The following is a 17,667-nucleotide window of genomic DNA, read 5'->3' as shown; positions in this document are numbered from 1 at the left end:
CACTGCCCAGCTCCGTGTGCTCCCTGCTAGCATCTCACTCTTGCGGCTGTGGCACACTTGCCTCCACTCCTGCCCCTCCCACCTCTGGAGCCACTGAAGGCTGCTCGCGGCCTCCGCCCCGGACCACCTGCCTTTCCAGCAATTAAAACGATAAACCCTGCCAGCAGTGCCCCGCGCCTTCCTGGGGCGCCCATGTCACCTCCTGCCCGCACCACAGTGCCCCTCTCATCCACACCACCTCCCGCCAGCCACATCATCACCACCATCCACATCGCCCCATCACCTGTGGTGGCCCCATCACCAGTGGTGGCCCTGCTGACAGCGGTACCCCGGTGCCCAGATGGATTGATGCATCCCTGGGAAGAAGGGCCAGGGGCTGGTAAACGTGCCACTTTATTGGGGCAGGGCAGGCGCACCCAGCGGTGGGCGGCCTCGAGAACTATCCCATGAGTTCACAGCGGGCTCGGTGCCTGCTCGTCCTGCGAGCGGCTGGCAGCCAGCATGCAGGTCCCATAAATAGGAGAGGGCAGGTGGGTGGGGAGGGGACATAAAACTGACATAAAATGTCTACACGGCATAAGTAACAATACTTAAGGGTACGTCTGAGCCAAGGCACATGGTGAGCCAGGAAGGTGCCTGGACCTCCCTGTGCTAGAGCCGCAGTGCCAGAGGGCTCAGGGGCCCACCAGCAGGCTTCGGCGCAGCGCCTCTGCACAGCCAGACAGCTCCATGCGCTCCAGGGCGGTGAAGACGTGGTCGAGGGTGGCACTGGTCTGCTGGCACCAGCGCTTCAGCATCTCGTACTGCTGGTCGCGGACATGGGCCACCTCCAGCTCCACCAGCTCAATCTCTGCCTCACGCAGCTCCAGCACCCGCATGAACTCCTTCCAACGCCGCACTGGCACTGCATCGATGATGCTGTAGAGCTGGCTGCCCTGCAGCAGGGTGGCTCTGGGCTCCAGAGGGGAGGAGGGTCCCACCTCACCTCCCGGCCATGCTGTGCCACCAGGCTTCTGCAGCAAGGCGTCATGCTTGGGGCTCTGCCTCCCCATGCCAGCAGCAAGTTTTGTCACCTGGGAGGAGCACGACTGGGTCCAGCAAATGCTGTCACCCACCTGGGCACTGTCCTGGTACAATGGCATGGCCCAGGCTGTGGGGTTGGCTGCCTGCACTGTGGGATGGGGGCTGCCTGATGAGGTACTGTGCCAGAGCTGCTTCCTCTTGTGGTAGATGGCGAGGGCACCCAGGAACAGGGGCCCAGTGAATGCCAGCAGAATGTATTCTAGCCCTGAGCCTGCAAGGAGGAGAAAGAACTTGCCCATCAGCCAGCCAGCACAGTGCCCCCCAAGCCCCTGCCCCCAGCCCCACCAACCTGTACCTTGGCTGTTGCTGTCGCTGCCGCTGCATGCCCGCTGGCACTCTTTCCCACATGCATCTGGGGTGGTCCTGCAAGAAGAGGGGAGCTGTGGGCACCATGCTGTGCCATGGTCCCTACCTGTGTTCCTGGCTGAGGCACAGGGCAGGTCAGAACTTACGTGGGGCATGGCCGGCACTCACCACCCTCGGTGTAGAAGTCAGGCTTGCAGCTGCCGCAGAGTGTGTCCTGTGTCTCTGAGCCTGGGGAAAGGGCACAGCTGCAGAGGGGGGCACAGCTCGTGGGGGCACACCACGGGCTGGCCAGAAGCACTCACAGGGTCGCTGGACAAGGCGCCCAGCACAGGTCTGGCATTGCAGGCAGGAGAACTCAGTGCACTGCTCATCGAGGCAGCTGCGGAAGTGCCCAGGCCTGCAGCCGCAGGCGACGTTGCTGGTGGCTGAGCAGTTGCTCAGCACGCTCTGGAAAGCTGCAGAAGGCAGTAGTGAGTGGCAGGGTGCTGCAGGACACAGCATGACATGGTGCAGCATGGCACAGGGCGGCTTGCTGCTAGCTCACCTTGCTGGTCACACTCATAGCAAGCCTGGCACTTGGTGAAGGTGTTGGGCTGGGCACGGAAGGTGCCAGGAGAGCAGGTTTTGCAGACACTATCATTGCCAAGGCTTGAGCAGGGTTTGTACAGGAACGTCCCTGCAGGGACAGCAGGGTGACAGGGAACATGGGCACCTGTGGTCCAGTGTGCCATGGCGTGCTGTACTATGCTGTACTGGCCATGCCATGACACACTAGCCAGGCAGCTCTCACCTGCAGGACACTGGGTGCAGCACCCACAAGCCTCCTTGACCCAGTTCATGCCAGCAGGACAGGGGCGTCTGGTAGCATGCCTGTCCTGGCATGGTGGGGTCTGTGGTTCACTCAGTGCCAGCCACAGCACTGCCAGGATCACCTGTGGGCAGGGAGAGAGCAGGGATGCAGCAGCCAGAGCACTCCAGGGGCCGTGCCCCCATATGCTCCCCACCCTGCAAGCCACATGTGCTGGGCTACCAGAGGCAGAGCCAAGCCCAACTCAATGCCACATGGACACCAGTGCCTGTGCCAGGTGGGATGGTTGCAGCCATAGCCCCATGCTCCAGAGCTGTGCAAGTGTGAGGCCCCAGCTCCAGAAGTGCCCAATGGCAGCCTCTGCGCCACATGTTCCCCCTGCACCTGGGCAAGCAGCTTCCTGCTGGTGGCACGAGTATAAAGGGGCACTGTGCCACCCTGCCGTGTGTTCTGCTGGGATACTGTCACCTGCTCCCTGGCGCAGCAGTGGGGACAAGGGACCCGGTGCCCCTGGGCTGACAGCACAGGGAGGTGCCGACAGCCGGTCGCGGGAGGGTTAAACGCTGCCGGCTCTGCCTTTCCTGGGGCTGCTCTTCCTCGCAGAGGAGGCGATTTCCTCCCCGGGAGGAAGCCGTGCCTGCCTCATGCTCCCCACGATGCTATCGGCCCCGTACGTGCGTCCCGAACTGGGTCAGCGCCGCCCCGCCCCGCCCCGCCGTGCCGGCGCTGCACCCACGGCAGAACCGCTCCGCGGGCAGCCCCGGCGGGGGCGGTGGGGGTTGCCCGCGCTGGCACCCTTCAGCCCGAGGGAACGGCAGGGGCCCGGGGAGTGCCGGGGGGCGGGCAGCAAGCCAGGGGATTCCTCGCCGGAGGCTGGATTTCCCGGCCGCGATGGCCCCGATTAGCGCCTGAATCATTTTCTGCTAAACCCTTCGCCGCCGGACTGGAAACGGCGCCCGCCCCGTCCCGCCCGCACAGCTCCGTCTGCCCCGGCACGGCTGAGTCACCTCCTGGGCACGGCCGTGCCATGGCGGAGTCCTGCAGCGGGCCCGGCGCGAGGAGCAGGTGCCCGGGGACAGGGGAGCCCTCAGCACAAGTAATGTCGTGCCGCGGGCTGCATGGCAAAGGGACAGGCACCACTTCCTGTGCCACACAAATGCTACCCCTGACCCTGACGCGGCCGCGGCCGGGCTTCTGCTCCCACCACCCGTGTGCTAGGGCAGCCACCGCCCAGGACAGCCCCCAGCAGCCTCCACCGCTGGCAGTCCTGACCTGAGCCCACAGGCTGTTGGCATAGCCTGTCCCCATGGCAATGCCCTGTCTGCAGGCCTGTGGCTAAACCCCCACAGCTGCATGATGACCATGCTCACAGTCTTTGTGGTCGTGCCATGCCTGTGGTCACTGTGGCCATGCCTACAGTCTTAGTGGCTGTGCCCATAGTGCCCCCAGCCATACCACTCTGTGGGCACTTTGGCAAGGCAGACTCCAGTCCCAGGCGTTCCGCTGTGGAGGGTGAGGGTTTCAGCACTCTTGGCATTGGGCTTACACCACCCCACCCTCCTCCACACCCCCTGGGGGACCTTGCAATTGGTGCCAGGGATCCACAGGACCCCAGTGCCACCACACTCACCCAAGCCACCCCTGGGCAGCAGTGCTTCATCGTTGCGGCCGACGTGGCTAGGTCATGCCGAGCGGTGAGCGGAGCAGGGCCGTGCAGGGTGTCAGGGCAGCTCAGCGCCCAGGCAGGGTGCCTGGCACCCCATCACTGCCACTGGTGGCAGTAGCGTGTGATGCGTGGTGACTGAGCAGCAGCCCTCCCCACGCAGCCTTTTAGAGCTGCCGCGGCAGGAAATGCTTTTTTGGAAGTGAGACCAGGGGGTACGGAACCACATGATGGAGCACTGGGTGCGGGAGGGACCTGCGCTGCCTTGCCCGGCTGCTGCCTGCCCTTGCCCGCTGGCGCACATCCACCGTGGCTGGGGGGATGTGGGAGGCTTAGGGAGCAACTCTGACCCCCTCCCCAGGGCTCTGTCCCCGTCTTGAGCCCCGCTCTCTGCTCCTGTCAGCTGTGCCACATGCCCATCTGGAAGATGGCCCTGCGGCTCAAGGAGAGGTGAGGCAGGCACAGCTTGCACCAGCTGGTTTATTGCTCAGCCAGGACACGGAGTGCAGCCCAACACAGGATGGCAGCCAGCATCCCAACCACCACCACATCCCCATGCAGCTCCTGCACTCCTGCCCCAGGTGCTGCTACCCACTGCTGCCCACCCACATGCAAGGCAAACCCTGCCCTGACCAGACCCTGAGGCCACTGCCTGCCCCAGCCCAGCATCATCCCCTCCTGCCACCAGCCCCAGCCTCCTCACACTACCAACAGAACTGTGCCACTGACACTGTGTTCCTCTCAGCACCTTCTCTAATCACCACCACCAACATCATCAACCCTTCCTCACCCACAGGAGCTGCCTCATAGGCCCTGGCAGTCCCCCATGTCCCGAGGCCCTCTGCCCAGCACACCATGGTCAGGCCCCAGCTCTCATCTCTGTGGACAAAGGTTTGGCACAAGCTGTGTGCCACATCCGTCCCTGCTCCAGGGAGAAGCAGGCAGCTCCATGCCACCACACCCCGGGCATGTCCTCACCACGAGGACTGGTTGGCATCCCCCTCTGTGACCCCACTGGTATGGCAACCTAGTGCTCACTCTGCCTGGCCCCAACGTTATGCTACGATTAGAAGCGGGAACAGCTCCTTGGTGCAGCCACGTGTCCATCCTCACCACCTCCACGGCTCTCAGACCTCCCTGCAAGGCAGAGAGCAGGGAGAGATGCCCTCAGCACCAGGACCTAGCCCATGAGGAGCATCCTCCGGGAGCGTGCAGGCAGAAGGGTGCTTACGAGGCGGTCAGCGTGGAGTTCAGCAGCAGCGTGGTCCGGATCCGGTAGAGCTGTGCCAGCGTCAGCTTGCGGTGCTGTGCCTCCTGGGGGTCCGAGAGGGTCCGGTATGCAGTGGGCAGAGGTCTGCAGCTGAGCTCCCCTGGGAGGGGTACAGGACTCTCCCCTGGCTCCTCTGGCTCTGAGAGCTCAGAGGTGGAGCTGCTGCTGCTGCTGGGGGCAGTCAGGAGGCCTGGGGCTTGGCTAGTCCAGGGGGGGCCAGCAGAGAGGTCAGAGAGGCTTCGGCTCTGGCTAAGGGGGCTTGGGGAGCCAGGGGGCACGAGCTGGGGCAAGTTGGCCTCGGACTTGGACTTGAGTACCCTGGCTGGGCAGGGCAGCAGCTGCACAGGCATCCGGCGGCGCAGCCGGGGTGAGGAGGGACATGGGACTGGGGTTGCCAAAAGGGGCTGCCGGCCCTCCTCAGCCACCCCCTCTGGCTGCTGGCCGAAGTCCTGCAGGGAGGTGGGGGACAGGGTGCCATAAGCGCTGTCGATGGAGGACGAGCGGCAGCCGCTGGCTGCGGTGTCTGCCCCCTGGGACAGGGGAACCGGCAGAGCTCCTGCCAGCAGCTCCTGAGTGGGGGTCTCAGCCGAGGTGGGGGTGTCAGCAGAGGTGCCAGTGCTGATGGAGGCGCTGGTGCCCACAGAGGAGCCATCCGAGGCTGAGCTGAAGGGCCCTGCATCCCAGTCTGGGGAGGAGAGCTCATCGCCACAATCCACTGCCACCACGGCGAGGGTCTCGGTGGAGCCATTGGACAGGCTGTGGGAGTAAAAAGGTGAGGAGGGGACTATGCTAGGCCAGGGGTTGTTTGGGGGCCCCCTCCCACTCCCTACCACTGCTGTGAGTCTGAGCTGGTGCTGCCGTGGCGGCGGACTGTGGGTGAACTGGCGGCCGAAGCGCTGCTCTCCCCATCCTCCTCCTCCCCCTCTGCCTCCTCCAGGCGCCGGCGCTGCCGCAGCTGCTGCAGCAGGTTCTGGGGAGAGGGAGGCATCAGAGAGCCACAAGGTGCCTGGGGGACCCCCGCCCACCCCCCACGCAGCTCACCTGGGCATTGCGCACAGCCTCGACCCAGCTGCGGCACAGTGACTGCCCGCTGGCTTGGAAAGTGTAGGCAGCCACGGCACTGCCCAGCTCGTTCAGGTAGATGAGGAGGAAGGACCCTGTAGGCAGAGGCCATCAGCAGTGTCCAGGGACCTCCTGCAGCCCCCAGCGCCCCCAGCGCTTTCTCACCTGTGTCTCTGAGCTCCCGGCAGACTACCTTGTCCACTAGCAAGGGCTGCCGGACCACCTTGGTGCGTTCAGCCTTCTTGAGAGGCTTGGTGATGAGGAAAAGGTCAGTGAAGAGGAAGCAGTAGACATCCATCTGGGGGTGAGAACAGGGCCGTGGGCACCAGTCGACATGGTGGGCAGGGGTGGGCAGGCAGGGGTGGGCAGGCAGGGCTGGGCAGTCAGGAGCCGAGGCCAAGGCTCCCTGTTCCCTACGGTCCTCACCTTGCTGTCTTTACCTTCCCGCATCCGCAGGCTGCCCTCCAGGAGGAGCTGCCTGGTGTCCTCCGGTGAGGTGCCAGGGATGGGGGCTGTCAGATCCAGCCGCAGGAACTCCTTCAGCAGCTGCCAGGGGCACAGCAGGGGGTGACATGGCACAGGGTAGCAGGGCATAGCATGGCAATGGGTAGCATGGCATGGCATGAATTAGCTTGGCTTGCATTGAAATAACATAGTGTGGCATGGTATGGCATGGTGTGTGGCATGGTATGGCATGGCATGTGGCACGGCATGAGATGATACCGAGTAGCATGGCATGGGGTGGTAGCTCTGCTGTGCCCAGCCTACCTTGTCCACCTCATCCGTGCTTCCCTCTACCACCTCATAAGCATCAATGCGGCTGAGGATGGCTGCCAGGCGCTGCTGCTCCTGCCGCTGCCGCATGCGTGAGTTGACATCATTGATGAAGTGCTCCACAGAGCCAATCTGCACCCAGGGAGCTGGTTGGTTCCAGGGGCCAGGGGAACCACCCCACACTGTGTCTCACAGCCCTGGGTCCCCAGCCCCTTACCATGGTGGTGATGGCATCACGTGCACGTGGGTCGTCGGTCTTCTTCAGCACGGACTTGAGAAGCAGTGGGTACTTGGTGAGGCGCTGGTGGGGCTTGACCAGCATATCGCTCAGCTTCAGGCGGCTGCACTGCTCATGCTTCTCAGCCCACTGCAGCACACAGCTGTCAGCCCTGGCATTGGCCCTGGCCCTGGCACCAACCCCCACCCGCTCCCCTTACCGTGAGGTAGGCGCGGAAGAGCTCACTGTCCCGCAGCAGCGCCCGCATGTATTCCATGCAGCCCTCCTCCTCCATGCAGTAGCGCACATAGGGCTTGAAGAGGGAGCCGAACTGGGGGGCACAGGGAGGTCACTGTGGAGTGTGGCACAGCACAGCTCCCCGCTGCAGCACGGGGCCCCCCACTCACCATCTTGAAGCCATCAAGGAAGTCGATGGGGCAGAGTGGAGCCCCAGTCCGCCGCGCCTTGGCCAGCACCGGGGCCATGACGCCACGCCACAGCTCCCGGTGCAGCCGAATGATGTCGCCAATGTTGCTGAAGAGCCGCTCAGCATCCACCTGCAGGGTGGGAGGCAGGCTGCTGGCACACAGGCTGCTGGCAGGCACAGCACCCTCCCCCTCCTGGTGTGGCCAGGCTGAGGTTCCATCTGCCCCTTAGGGGACCCTGGTGCCACAGCTCACCTCGCAGAGCAGCCCAGACTCCTGCAGGTTCAGCAGGCAGCAGAGGAACAGCTGTGGGGACAGAGTGGGGAGCTGGTAGGGTACAGCCACAGCCCCCAGCCCCTTGCCACAGCACAGCCTGGAACAGCTGCGCTGGCACTCACATCTGTGATGACTTTGAGCTTGCGGATGTAGGTGGCCTCGGTGTGCAGCAGCTCCCAGATGGCTTCCTGTTGGTGGCACTGCCGACGTGACAGGGCCTGCCAGGCTGAGTGTCAGCACCATGCCAGTGGCCAGGCAGAGCCACCACAATCCCCCCCCCAACCAGCCCTACCTCTGCACCCTGGATGATCTGCTGCCAGCTGTCTTCCAGCGCCAGGCCAGCCTCGTCCCCGTCCTCCTCCCAGGAATCACGGTCAAAGCAGAGCTGGGGTGGCAACTTGGGCAACCCAAAGGTGCCGTAGGCGTGCAGTCGGCTCATCAGCTGCTCCAGCTTCTCTGACTCCTGGCCAAAAGCAGGAGGCAGAGTGGCTGGGTGGGGACACACCACAGACCCTCTCACCCTGACCATGGCACTGGGGTGGCTTGAGCCCTGGGGGTATCCCGTTCAGCTCCCCAGCATAGCCATTGGTGTCTCCCGGGCCCCCTCCCCATGCCCTACCTACCCGCCCAAAGGATCCGGTGCTGGTGCCAGAGCCGAAGAAGCCACTGAAGCGGCTGGCAGCGCGGTTCTTCCAAGTGTCAGTGCCATTGGCAGGCAGGGAGCCACCGCCGTGCGGGACCAGCTCAGGGCTGGAAATGCTGCTGTCCCCCAGGAACTCCGTCATGTTCTTCCTCCGCCGACCCGGAGCCTGCAGCAGGGACAGTTGGTGTCCCCCAGGGCAGAACCTGGCACTGCGCAATGGGTGCCGCTGTGCCACCGGGCTGGGGACAGCAGCATGGCACAGCACAACACTGGCCTCAGACACCCGCGGGACAGGCAGACATCCGGATGGCACCCACGGGCAGCGGGGGCCCCCTGGCCACACTCCCCTGCCTGCACTGACCTGCCTACCTGCATCCCGGGGTACGCCACCGCGGGTGCTGCCTGGGCAAGCAGCCCTGGCAGCGTGGGGGCTCAGGGCATCCCGCGGGGCACAGCCTCCCAGCCCAAATGCCTGCTCAGCTGCGCTCCCAGCTCGGACGGTGGAGCCGGAGCCGGGCAGGCTGTGGCCTGGCTGCTCCGAAACAAAAGGAGGTGGGGCCAGCACCAAAACCTAATTTCCCTCCTCGCCAGATAAGCGAACCCGAGCCGAACAATCCCCCGGCCGAGATCAAAGCCCCGGCTGGCCTCGGGAGCTGGGTCACGGCCAAGCAGCTCCTGCCGGCCCGGGCAGCGCTGCACCGGCTGCCTTCCGGCATAGACCCAGGCCGTGCGGGGATGTAGCCACTGGCATCTCCTTGCTCTGGCACATAGGGCAGCAGGGCCAGAATTCTCCTCTGCCACCAAACCACGGGATGTGGCACGCTGCCGTCGCTGCTGCTGGCAAAGCCCCACGCCCTGCCACATCCCTGGTCTCCGCTGGGGAGAGCCACCACAGGCACTGTCCTTGTTACTTACCGTGCCACTACGTCCCCGGGCACCCCAGTCACTGCCAGCCCCATCCCCGTGGTGTGGTTTGGCTCCCACCTGCCTCCTGGAAGGTGATTGGGGCCGAGATTCCTGCAGGAGTGGCTGATTTCTCACTGCCCCCCAGCCCTGCCGGGGCCATGCAGGTCCTTCAGCCAGACATCATAGTGCTGAACTCGGGTGGCCACCAGCCCTGGCCATGCAGCCAGCTTCCCACTCTCAGGGCTGCCAGTGCAGAGCTGAGCACTGTGTGCCCCACGGTGCTGCTTGCCACAAGCCTCAGCTTGCTCCCACGGGGAGTGGCGACCAGCCCAGCCCCACACCTTATCTGGGGCCAGGGTCCACAGGGCAGGACCAAGCTGCACTCAGCAGCTTCCAGGCTCCATGGTGAGAAGAGGGCTGGTGGCCAGAGTCTTGAGGCCAAGGTGAGCCCCGGGGCCAGGCTGGCATTGGGCTGCTGCCACTCCCTGGGCCCCTGGAGCTCCTGTTTGCCTTTGCTTTGGTGCCAGCCCATAGATGGCATAACTGTGGGGCCAGTGCCTACAGCTGAGTTGACACGCCTGGCACAGGGCACTGCCCATGTGCCACCACCAGGCACAGCACAGGCAGAATGGCACAGCACAGGCAGAATGGCACAGCCAGGGGCCTGACTGGCTCTTGGGAGCTCCAGGGGGGTCTCCAGCCCACACTGCACAAAGCCATTCAGGAGACGCTGTGCTGCTGTCCCATGTCCCCATCTCCCCAGAAAGGATGGCTGTAGGGGGATGCTGCACCCCAACACCTTTTCCTCTGATTCCTTCCCCTGGGGCTGGCACTGGCACTCACCAGGCTGTTGGCACCCTCCTGGCATCCTGTCACTGCCTCTGGTCTGAGGAGCACTGTGGTGCTGGCAGGGCGCAGGATGGGCAGGCTGACTGACTTGGCATCCTGTGCTGCCTGCTCCAGCTTCAGTTCATCCCCAGGCTTGGCTGCAGGAGCACCGGGATGTCAGAGGCTACTGGGAGCCCTGGGGCAGCTGAACCCCCCTCCCCCCCCCCCCCAGCGCACCTTTCACCCGCAGGTAGTGCCCCCCAAAGCGGAACGCCTCGAACTGCAGGGACAGTGGTGTGTGGGACTGGTCCAGGAAGATGTCCACCTTGGCCAGCTCGATTGCCTTCCTCTCAAAGACTGGCAGCAGAATCTCCCTGTGGGGACACGAGCCCCACATCTGTCTCCACATCCGTCCCCACATCAGTCACTGCATCCATTCCCTCAGCTTTTCTCAGCAGACTCACCCCAGGGACTTCTTCTTCAGGGCCGGCACAATCTCCGCCTCGATGTTGATGCCGAGGTCGAACTTCAGGGTGAAGCATTCCTTGCTGGGGTCCTGAGGGGAGGCAGCAGCCACTCACCCAGGGGTCCCTCTCTCCCTCCCACCCACAGGGGCCACACTGCTGCACCCCTGAATGGTGCTGGGAGAGGGGCTGGTGCCGTACGTCTGTGTGCCTGCGCCAAGCCTTCTTCTTGGGCAGCTTCAGCGCCGAGCTCCTTTGCTCCCTGCGGGCACAGGGCAGGAAAGGTGATGGGGATGTCACCGGCTGGGGGTGTGGAGGGGACGTGCAGGTCCAGAGGCTCACCCTCTGCTGTCCGCAGGACCGTCATCCTCCTCCAAGTCGGAGGCAGGGCTAGTGCGCGGCGGGCAGGAGCGTGTTGACATGTTGCGGGCCAGGATGGAGCCTGCAAATGGGCATCAAGCTGGGCTGTGCTGGCACCCCCAGCCCCATGCCAGCTCCAACTGCGTCCCACTTCCAGTCCTGCCTTGCACCAGCCCCACTGCCACCGGGAGCGGCGATGTTGGCCACATGCAGCTCAGCTCACCTTGCGGGGGCAGGTTGAAGCGGATGTGGCTGTCGAAGTGCATGGCGCCATGCAGGCGGCCGTCACAGAGCTCACACAGGCTGAGGGAGCCTCTGTGGCTCAGCTCGAGGCACTCCACGTGGTGGCATACCTGTGGGCACACGCATCGGGTGGGGATGGGCTGCCCGGTGGCCACCAGCTACGGCATGCCGGCGAGAGGGACAGGCAGCACGACGAGCAGCGGGGACATCCCGTCTCATGCCACCTCCTGCTGGCACGATGCTGAGGCCGGTGCAGGCACGGGGCGGGCACGGGGAAGGCAGCTCGACCAGAACAGGGCTGCAAGGCGCTGCAGAGCCCCATTCCCACTCCAGCACAGAGCAAGGGGCCCTGGGAAGGCTGCGTGTGCGGCCGGGGGACACCACCTGCACCCCTGTCACCCGTACCTTGCTGTGTACCGGGAGGCCGCCCTCCCGCAGCGGGGCCGCTGGTGCCGGTGAGAGCGGTGTCCCCGCGGCAGGGCGGCGGAAGTCGCAGTCTGCAGCAAAACAATGCTGCAGGCCAGAGCGTTTCCTCCGATTGTGTGCGGGCCGCAGCCGTGGCCCCAGCCCCACCGGGCATTCACTGCAGGTTATTTTTAAACCCCCGTCCGGGCCCCCGGCGCAGCGCCCAGCCCGTGACCCCCGGCCAGTGCCCGCCTCGCTGGGGGCTCTGGCCGGCCCAGCTTCAGGAAACGGCAGTGCCACCGGCCTCTGCCTGCGAGCCCTGAGCACCAGCGGCGTGTCCTCGTCCCCAAGCGGGGCTGCTGCCGCTGCCCTGCTGCGGAGGAGCCAGTTCTGCTCGGGCTTGCCTGCACCGTGCTGCTGCGGGGAGGAAGCGCCCGTGCTGCTCCAGCCGCCCCCGCTTCCTGCCCTCCTTCCTCCCAGTGCTGCTGAGGTCAGAGCTGACGCGCTCCCACCACCCGCGCACTCCCCAGGGGGCCACCGGTCCCCACTGCCCCGGCACCCACCAGTGCGCTACCCTGAGCCACAGGGCAGTCCCAGTCCCAGAGGCACGTTGGCCCTGGCAGGGACACTCTGTTCCCTCAATCTCAGCCCTCCTTGCCTACCGAAAGACTGAGGCCAACCCGGTGGTGGCTGTCATGGCACCTGTGAATTGGGGAGCATGGCCACAGGCAGTGATTGCAGGTGGTGTTCCCTCAGTGGGCACCCCCAGGACCCTTGGCAGATGCCCCACCAGTATGCAGCACTCTCTGTCCACCTTACGCTGGCAGCTCAGCCCCAGGCTCGTGCCCAAAAGGGAGGACAGACTGCCCAAGCCCCTGTGCCCACCCCAAGGGTCAGCTCCCAACCTCATAGCACTTACAGCATGTGGCAGGTTTACCCTCAGCAGCTGCCCCATGAAGTGAGGAGGGACACTGTGCAGCTCTGTGCCATGACAGGATGAGCACCTATCCCATGCTACCAGCTGGGTGCTGTTGAGGGTCTCTAGTGACAGCAGTGGGGTGGTCCTGGTGAGTCCTAGCTACACCCTGGGGCAGCTGCAACCCAGCGCCATGTGTGGCCCCGCTGGCACTGGCCCTGTCACCCCAGCCGTGCAAACAAAGTGCAGGGGCACACCTCCCAACGTGGCTGGGCTGTTGTCCTGCCTGGTCCATGCCAGACACCGCCCACAGCCCAGCACGGGAACACCGGGGACCCACAGGGAGCTGGCACACGGGTCCAGCCCAGCACCCGGACAGACAGTGGGAGCAAAGGGACCCTAAATCCTCTCTAGTGTGGGGGACAGACAGGCTGGAAGGGATTAGGCCAAATCATGGCAGCCAGGGAAACAGGGCAGATGCTGCTGTGTCATTGAATGCCTGCAGGACCTTGACACCACAAGGGAGTGCGTGCCCAGCATGGGCTGGGGGTACACAGCAGGCAGGGTGCTACTAACCATGCTGGGGGGCTTTAAGGAATGGCAGGTTGGGCAGAGCCACTTGCTCTCCTTCTCGCCTGTGGCACTGATGCCAGGCAATGGCAGAAGGCAGCTGCCAGGCATTGCCCACCACCCCATGGCACCCACCTTGGCCGCTGTCCTGTCGCTGATGCAGTTGGGGTTCTGGCAGTGTAGCACCGTCTGTTCCAGTGGACACAGCTCGGCTGTTGAAGAGAGAGAGGTCAGTGTCAGGGTGCTGCTGTGAGCCCTCTCCAGCCCTGGTCCCAGCTCTGCCCACACAGGGGGCCGTGCTGAGGCTCCCACACTGCAAATCCTGTGTGAAGAGCTTGGCAAAGTGCTCGGGCTTAGCCAAGGCTGGGCCAGCCTGCTGCTGCCTGCTGCTCCCTGCTGCTCCCTGCTTGAGAGTCTTCCCAGGGGGTAAAATTTCCTTCCCGAGACCAGTGCTGCATGGCCCACGGGGGAAGGCGCCAAGCATCCCACATCTCCTGCCTGGCACCCCACGTCACAGGATCAGGGCACAGACCTGCCCCAGCTCCCCAAGGCCAGCGTGGAGCAGGGCTGTTGCAGGAGTGCTACATCTGCGAGTCGCCAGCCCCCAAAGGGGCTTAGTTGCTATGTTAAGCTTTGATGGTTAAATCGGCCTTAAGGACAAATCCTATTCTGAAGGCTTTTGTTTTGTGTCGCATCTAATCGTTTAAAAATAGCAGACTGCGAGTGGCAAAAGAGCGGCAGGAACACCCTGCGAGGCAGCCCCGCTGAGGCACAGGGATACTCCGAGGGGAAGGTAGAGAGTTGGTGTAGAAGATACGGAGAGGCTAGGGGGCACGGCTGCACCAGGTGGCACGGCTGCACCAGCCCCAGCAGCAGGGCAGCCGGCACAGGGACTTCCCCACTGCGCTGCTCCCCTCTCCCGCGTCCCTCCTGCCAACAAAAACGGCACCCGTGATGGCCCAAGCGGGACTGCTGCCAAGGCCGAGGTTAGACTCAGTCTGCGGGATGAAAAAACCCCAAAAAATGTTGATTCTGCCCGAGGAGGGGGAATCAATCCGGACCGGCTTTGGTGCCCCAGGCCGGAGGCGACGCCGGGCACAGGCAGAGTGGCACTGCACGGTAGGCGTTGCCGGACAGCAGCGCAGGAGCAGCGGGCAGGGCTCGGCTCGCCGCTCCCCGAGACTGCACTGGGAGCCGGGGCTGCGGCGCTGCCCCCGCGGCTGGAGCACAATGGGGGCTCTGTCGCCGTGGCTGCCCCGCAGCGGCCCCTGCACTGAGCTGGCCTCCTGCCCCTCGCCGCTGTTTCACTTGACCTATCAGGAATAATAACGGAAACAAACCAGAAATTCTTTCATGCACCCAGGGGAAAGTTTTCCAAACTCACCGAGAACTCGAGGCTGGCTGGAGCAGGCGGTGGTGCCGGCGATCAGCCACACACCGCAGCTGCTGGCACAGCCGGAGCCGCCTGGCCCTTCCCCAACGCTGACCCTGGCAGCAGGTCGCACGCAGGGCCTCAGGCGTGCGGGTGGCAGCTCCTCGGCAAGGAGCACAGAGGGAGCCCGAGGTGATGGCAGAGGCCAGAGGGTGTCCCGGTCCCCACCAGACACTCCAGGGGCTGGAGAAGGAATCCTGTCCCCGCCAGCTCCTTTCCCTGGCCCGGCACCTCCTCCCGCTGCTGGCTGCGCTCTCGCTTCCAGCTCTCCCGGTGACAGCAAAGGACTTTGAAACCGGAGCGTCCCCTCAGCGGAGCACACGGCGGCAGCTCCCTGTGTCAGATGCCTGAGCCGGGAGGGAGCGGTGCCAGTGCCCCAGGATTAGTTTGCTCAGTGGTCCCATGCTGCACCTGCAGTGTTCCCACGGCATCTCTGCTGCAGCATTCCCGCTGCATCCTTGCTCCAGCCAGACCTTCTCCCAGCCCCTTCTCCTCCTTGCCAGAGTTTCTGGCCCAGGGCGGCTGCCACCAGCTCCCCCCAGCCCTCAGCCACCTACCCCCGGGCTCCTCGCCGCTGTCCAGGCTGGAGCTCCAGGAGAAGCGCTCCACTGCCCCACACTCCAGCCCCGCTAGCCCAGCGGGCAAAGCCTCCAGCTCATAGGCTCCCCTCTTTCTCCGGTACAGAAACATCCTGGGTCTGCGGCCGGGCTCCCCCGAGCCGTGCCCGCCCCGCCGGGGACAGCGGTGGCACTAACTGGGGGAGCCCAGCTCCTGCTTGAAGAGTGGATCCCGGTGCCCGGACAAGCAGCGCATTGAGGCCGGCAGCCGGAGCCGAGGGGCGGCAGAGGGTGCTGCTGGAGGCTGCCCAGCACCCGCGCGGGGGGCACACAAAGGGCCTTTCTTCAGCCTCCTACAGACATTGCACAAATTTCACTTTCCGCCGCCTGTGAAAGCCCTTCGGCCGCGGGGACAAGACGCACTTGTGATGGAAATAATCAGCGTGACGAGGGGGGCTGCTCGGCAGCTCCGCATCAGACGGCTTTTAGCGGGGCAGGAATGCACCACCCCAATCCCTGGCTGCGCCCCCGCGGGCATGCTGGGGGCCCCCAGCCCGCACAGGCGTCTGGGGGGAGATTTTCCTGCTAAATGTGAGCAAATGGGAAAGCGCTGAATAGGGCTTAAACCCCACAAAAGTGGCAAAGGATGGCAGCTTTGTCCTGCCCCACGTGAAACCCTCCCTTACCCTCCAAAAGCCACAACACCATGCAGGACCAACCTGCCCCCAAGCTCATCGGCATCCACAGCTTCTCCTGAGGGTACCAACACCCTTCAGCCCTGCTGCTTTTTGGTGACCTTAACCAGAAAAGGGATCCAGGAAGTACCCTGGAAATAGCTGCTGCAAAACTGTAAGATGTGACAGCCTGGAAAAGGAATCATCAGCTCCTCAATGCTCTAAGTGCCAAGGACCCAGCTGCCATCTGATCACTAAGCTGCCACACTCTGATGGCAATTTTATGTCCCACAGCTCCCCCCAGCTCCACTGCCCCTTTCCTGTCACGGCAGATGCAGGTTGACCTCCAGGAGCTGCTGTGGTCCCTCTGTGGCTGCAGCATCTGCCCTGGGTGACAGCAGGCCCTGGCAGCTTGGTAACCCCCACCCAGAAACGTCCAAAACTAGGCATGGGAGGCCTGGCACTGGCTCGTGGGGGTTACTCGCTTGCTTGCTCCCTGGCTCCAATGGAGATCCCTGCCTGGCCAGCACAGGATCTGTTACTCTCAGCCAGGGGGGGTGGATGCTGGGGACACAGTGACAGCCTCGAGGAGGATGTCAGCCCAGGGGAGGTTGTACACTGGGCATTTCACCCTTGCCCCTCGCCCATCTCACCTTTCCCACGCCCTCTTGTCTCTGGAACTCCTGCCTTGTCCCACTGGGATTTTCCCCTGTCTGCTGCCTGCCCCTCTGTTTGTTTGAGCCACAGCATGGGAGAAGTTGCTGGCCAAGTCCTTCTCTCACTGCCAGACTCAGACAGATGGGGATAATTAGGCCTGGATTAAGTTGGAGCTTTAACTCTTGCATAGCCCCTGGCAGCTCCTCTCCAGCTCCATCCCCTCCCAGCTCCTTTGCCCTGCACAGGTGGAGGGCTCAAAGCAGGCTCCCTGGCTGACAGCATTCCTCATGGATTACTCAGCAGCCATGAGCCCTAAAAATCCCTCCTCTGCAGACCTGGCCACTGGGGATCCCAAGGGGTGCACTGTCCCTGATGCTGGCACACTGGGCAGCACCAGGCTGTGCCCGGAGGAGCTGTAGGAGGTTGACTTTGCAGTCACAGATCCACTGCACACCTCACATGCTGCTGCCACCCACTCATGAGTGGGTTCCCAAAAGGTCAGCTCAGCCCCAGATGCTCACTCACCTCTGCTGGGCTCCCACCAGCCTCATCCTCACTGCAGAGCAGATCATTGCCCCAGCACACACCTGGGAAAGAAACAGAGCTTTCACCTGGTGTTGGTCAGGACCAGCACCTGGGGCTCCAGGAAGCACCTTTGTGACAAATTCCTTCCCACTTGGACCTCAGTTTAGCCTCTACCTGCAGCACCATTTTTACAGAGGCAGAGCTGAGGCTGACAGTCAGTGCCTGAGCCTTTGAACTGCAGCTGCAGGGCACTGGGCAGAGCTGGCACACAGCAGTGACCCAGAGCTGGGTGGTGAGTGGCCAAACCCCTCCAGTGGGTCCATCTGTGGTCACTCAGTGGCAGAGAGGAGCTTCTGGCTGCTGCTTCCTCCCCCATCTCCAGCTGCAGTGCTGAGCAAAGAAGCAGCAGCAGGAGCCCTCTCCAAGCCAGAGAACCATGAGCAGCCCAGGGCTGTGGCTCAGGCTCACACTACCATGGATTGCTCTCAGACACCAGGAGCTAACCAAGGGCAGCTTGCAGAGAGCTGCTGCAGACACAGGGCAGAGAGCACTGTGGTGGCAGCCACCCCAGCTGCTGCCAGTCCTCTCCACGTCCCTGCAAGC

General features: G+C 63.9%; 2 protein-coding genes across 2 annotated transcripts; both read right to left on the bottom strand.

Annotated features, from left to right (window-relative positions):
- Positions 1–674: 674 nt before the first annotated feature.
- TNFRSF25 (TNF receptor superfamily member 25) lies at positions 675–3,857 on the bottom strand. The gene is made up of 6 exons (XM_054395094.1): positions 3,828–3,857; positions 1,934–2,321; positions 1,692–1,844; positions 1,536–1,617; positions 1,379–1,446; positions 675–1,294 (listed from the first exon to the last, which is right to left on the bottom strand). Exons 1-6 carry the CDS (start codon positions 3,855–3,857, stop codon positions 675–677), a joined length of 1,341 nt encoding a protein of 446 aa, XP_054251069.1.
- A 1,230-nt stretch (positions 3,858–5,087) lies between these two features.
- PLEKHG5 (pleckstrin homology and RhoGEF domain containing G5) lies at positions 5,088–11,366 on the bottom strand. Its single transcript, XM_054395120.1, has 19 exons — positions 11,309–11,366; positions 11,068–11,167; positions 10,927–10,987; positions 10,726–10,817; positions 10,499–10,635; positions 10,329–10,419; positions 8,508–8,766; positions 8,177–8,347; positions 8,007–8,102; positions 7,864–7,914; positions 7,591–7,740; positions 7,404–7,514; positions 7,184–7,333; positions 6,961–7,098; positions 6,619–6,738; positions 6,358–6,490; positions 6,172–6,287; positions 5,961–6,100; positions 5,088–5,886 (listed from the first exon to the last, which is right to left on the bottom strand). The coding sequence occupies exons 1-19, from the start codon at positions 11,349–11,351 to the stop codon at positions 5,088–5,090; spliced, it is 2,958 nt and encodes a 985-aa protein (XP_054251095.1). The 5' UTR covers positions 11,352–11,366.
- Between the last annotated feature and the right edge of the window lie 6,301 nt (positions 11,367–17,667).

This window comes from Indicator indicator, chromosome 32, assembly GCF_027791375.1.
Source record: "Indicator indicator isolate 239-I01 chromosome 32, UM_Iind_1.1, whole genome shotgun sequence".
NCBI classification, from domain to species: domain Eukaryota; kingdom Metazoa; phylum Chordata; class Aves; order Piciformes; family Indicatoridae; genus Indicator; species Indicator indicator.
This window is presented reverse-complemented; position numbering and strand designations above follow the sequence as displayed.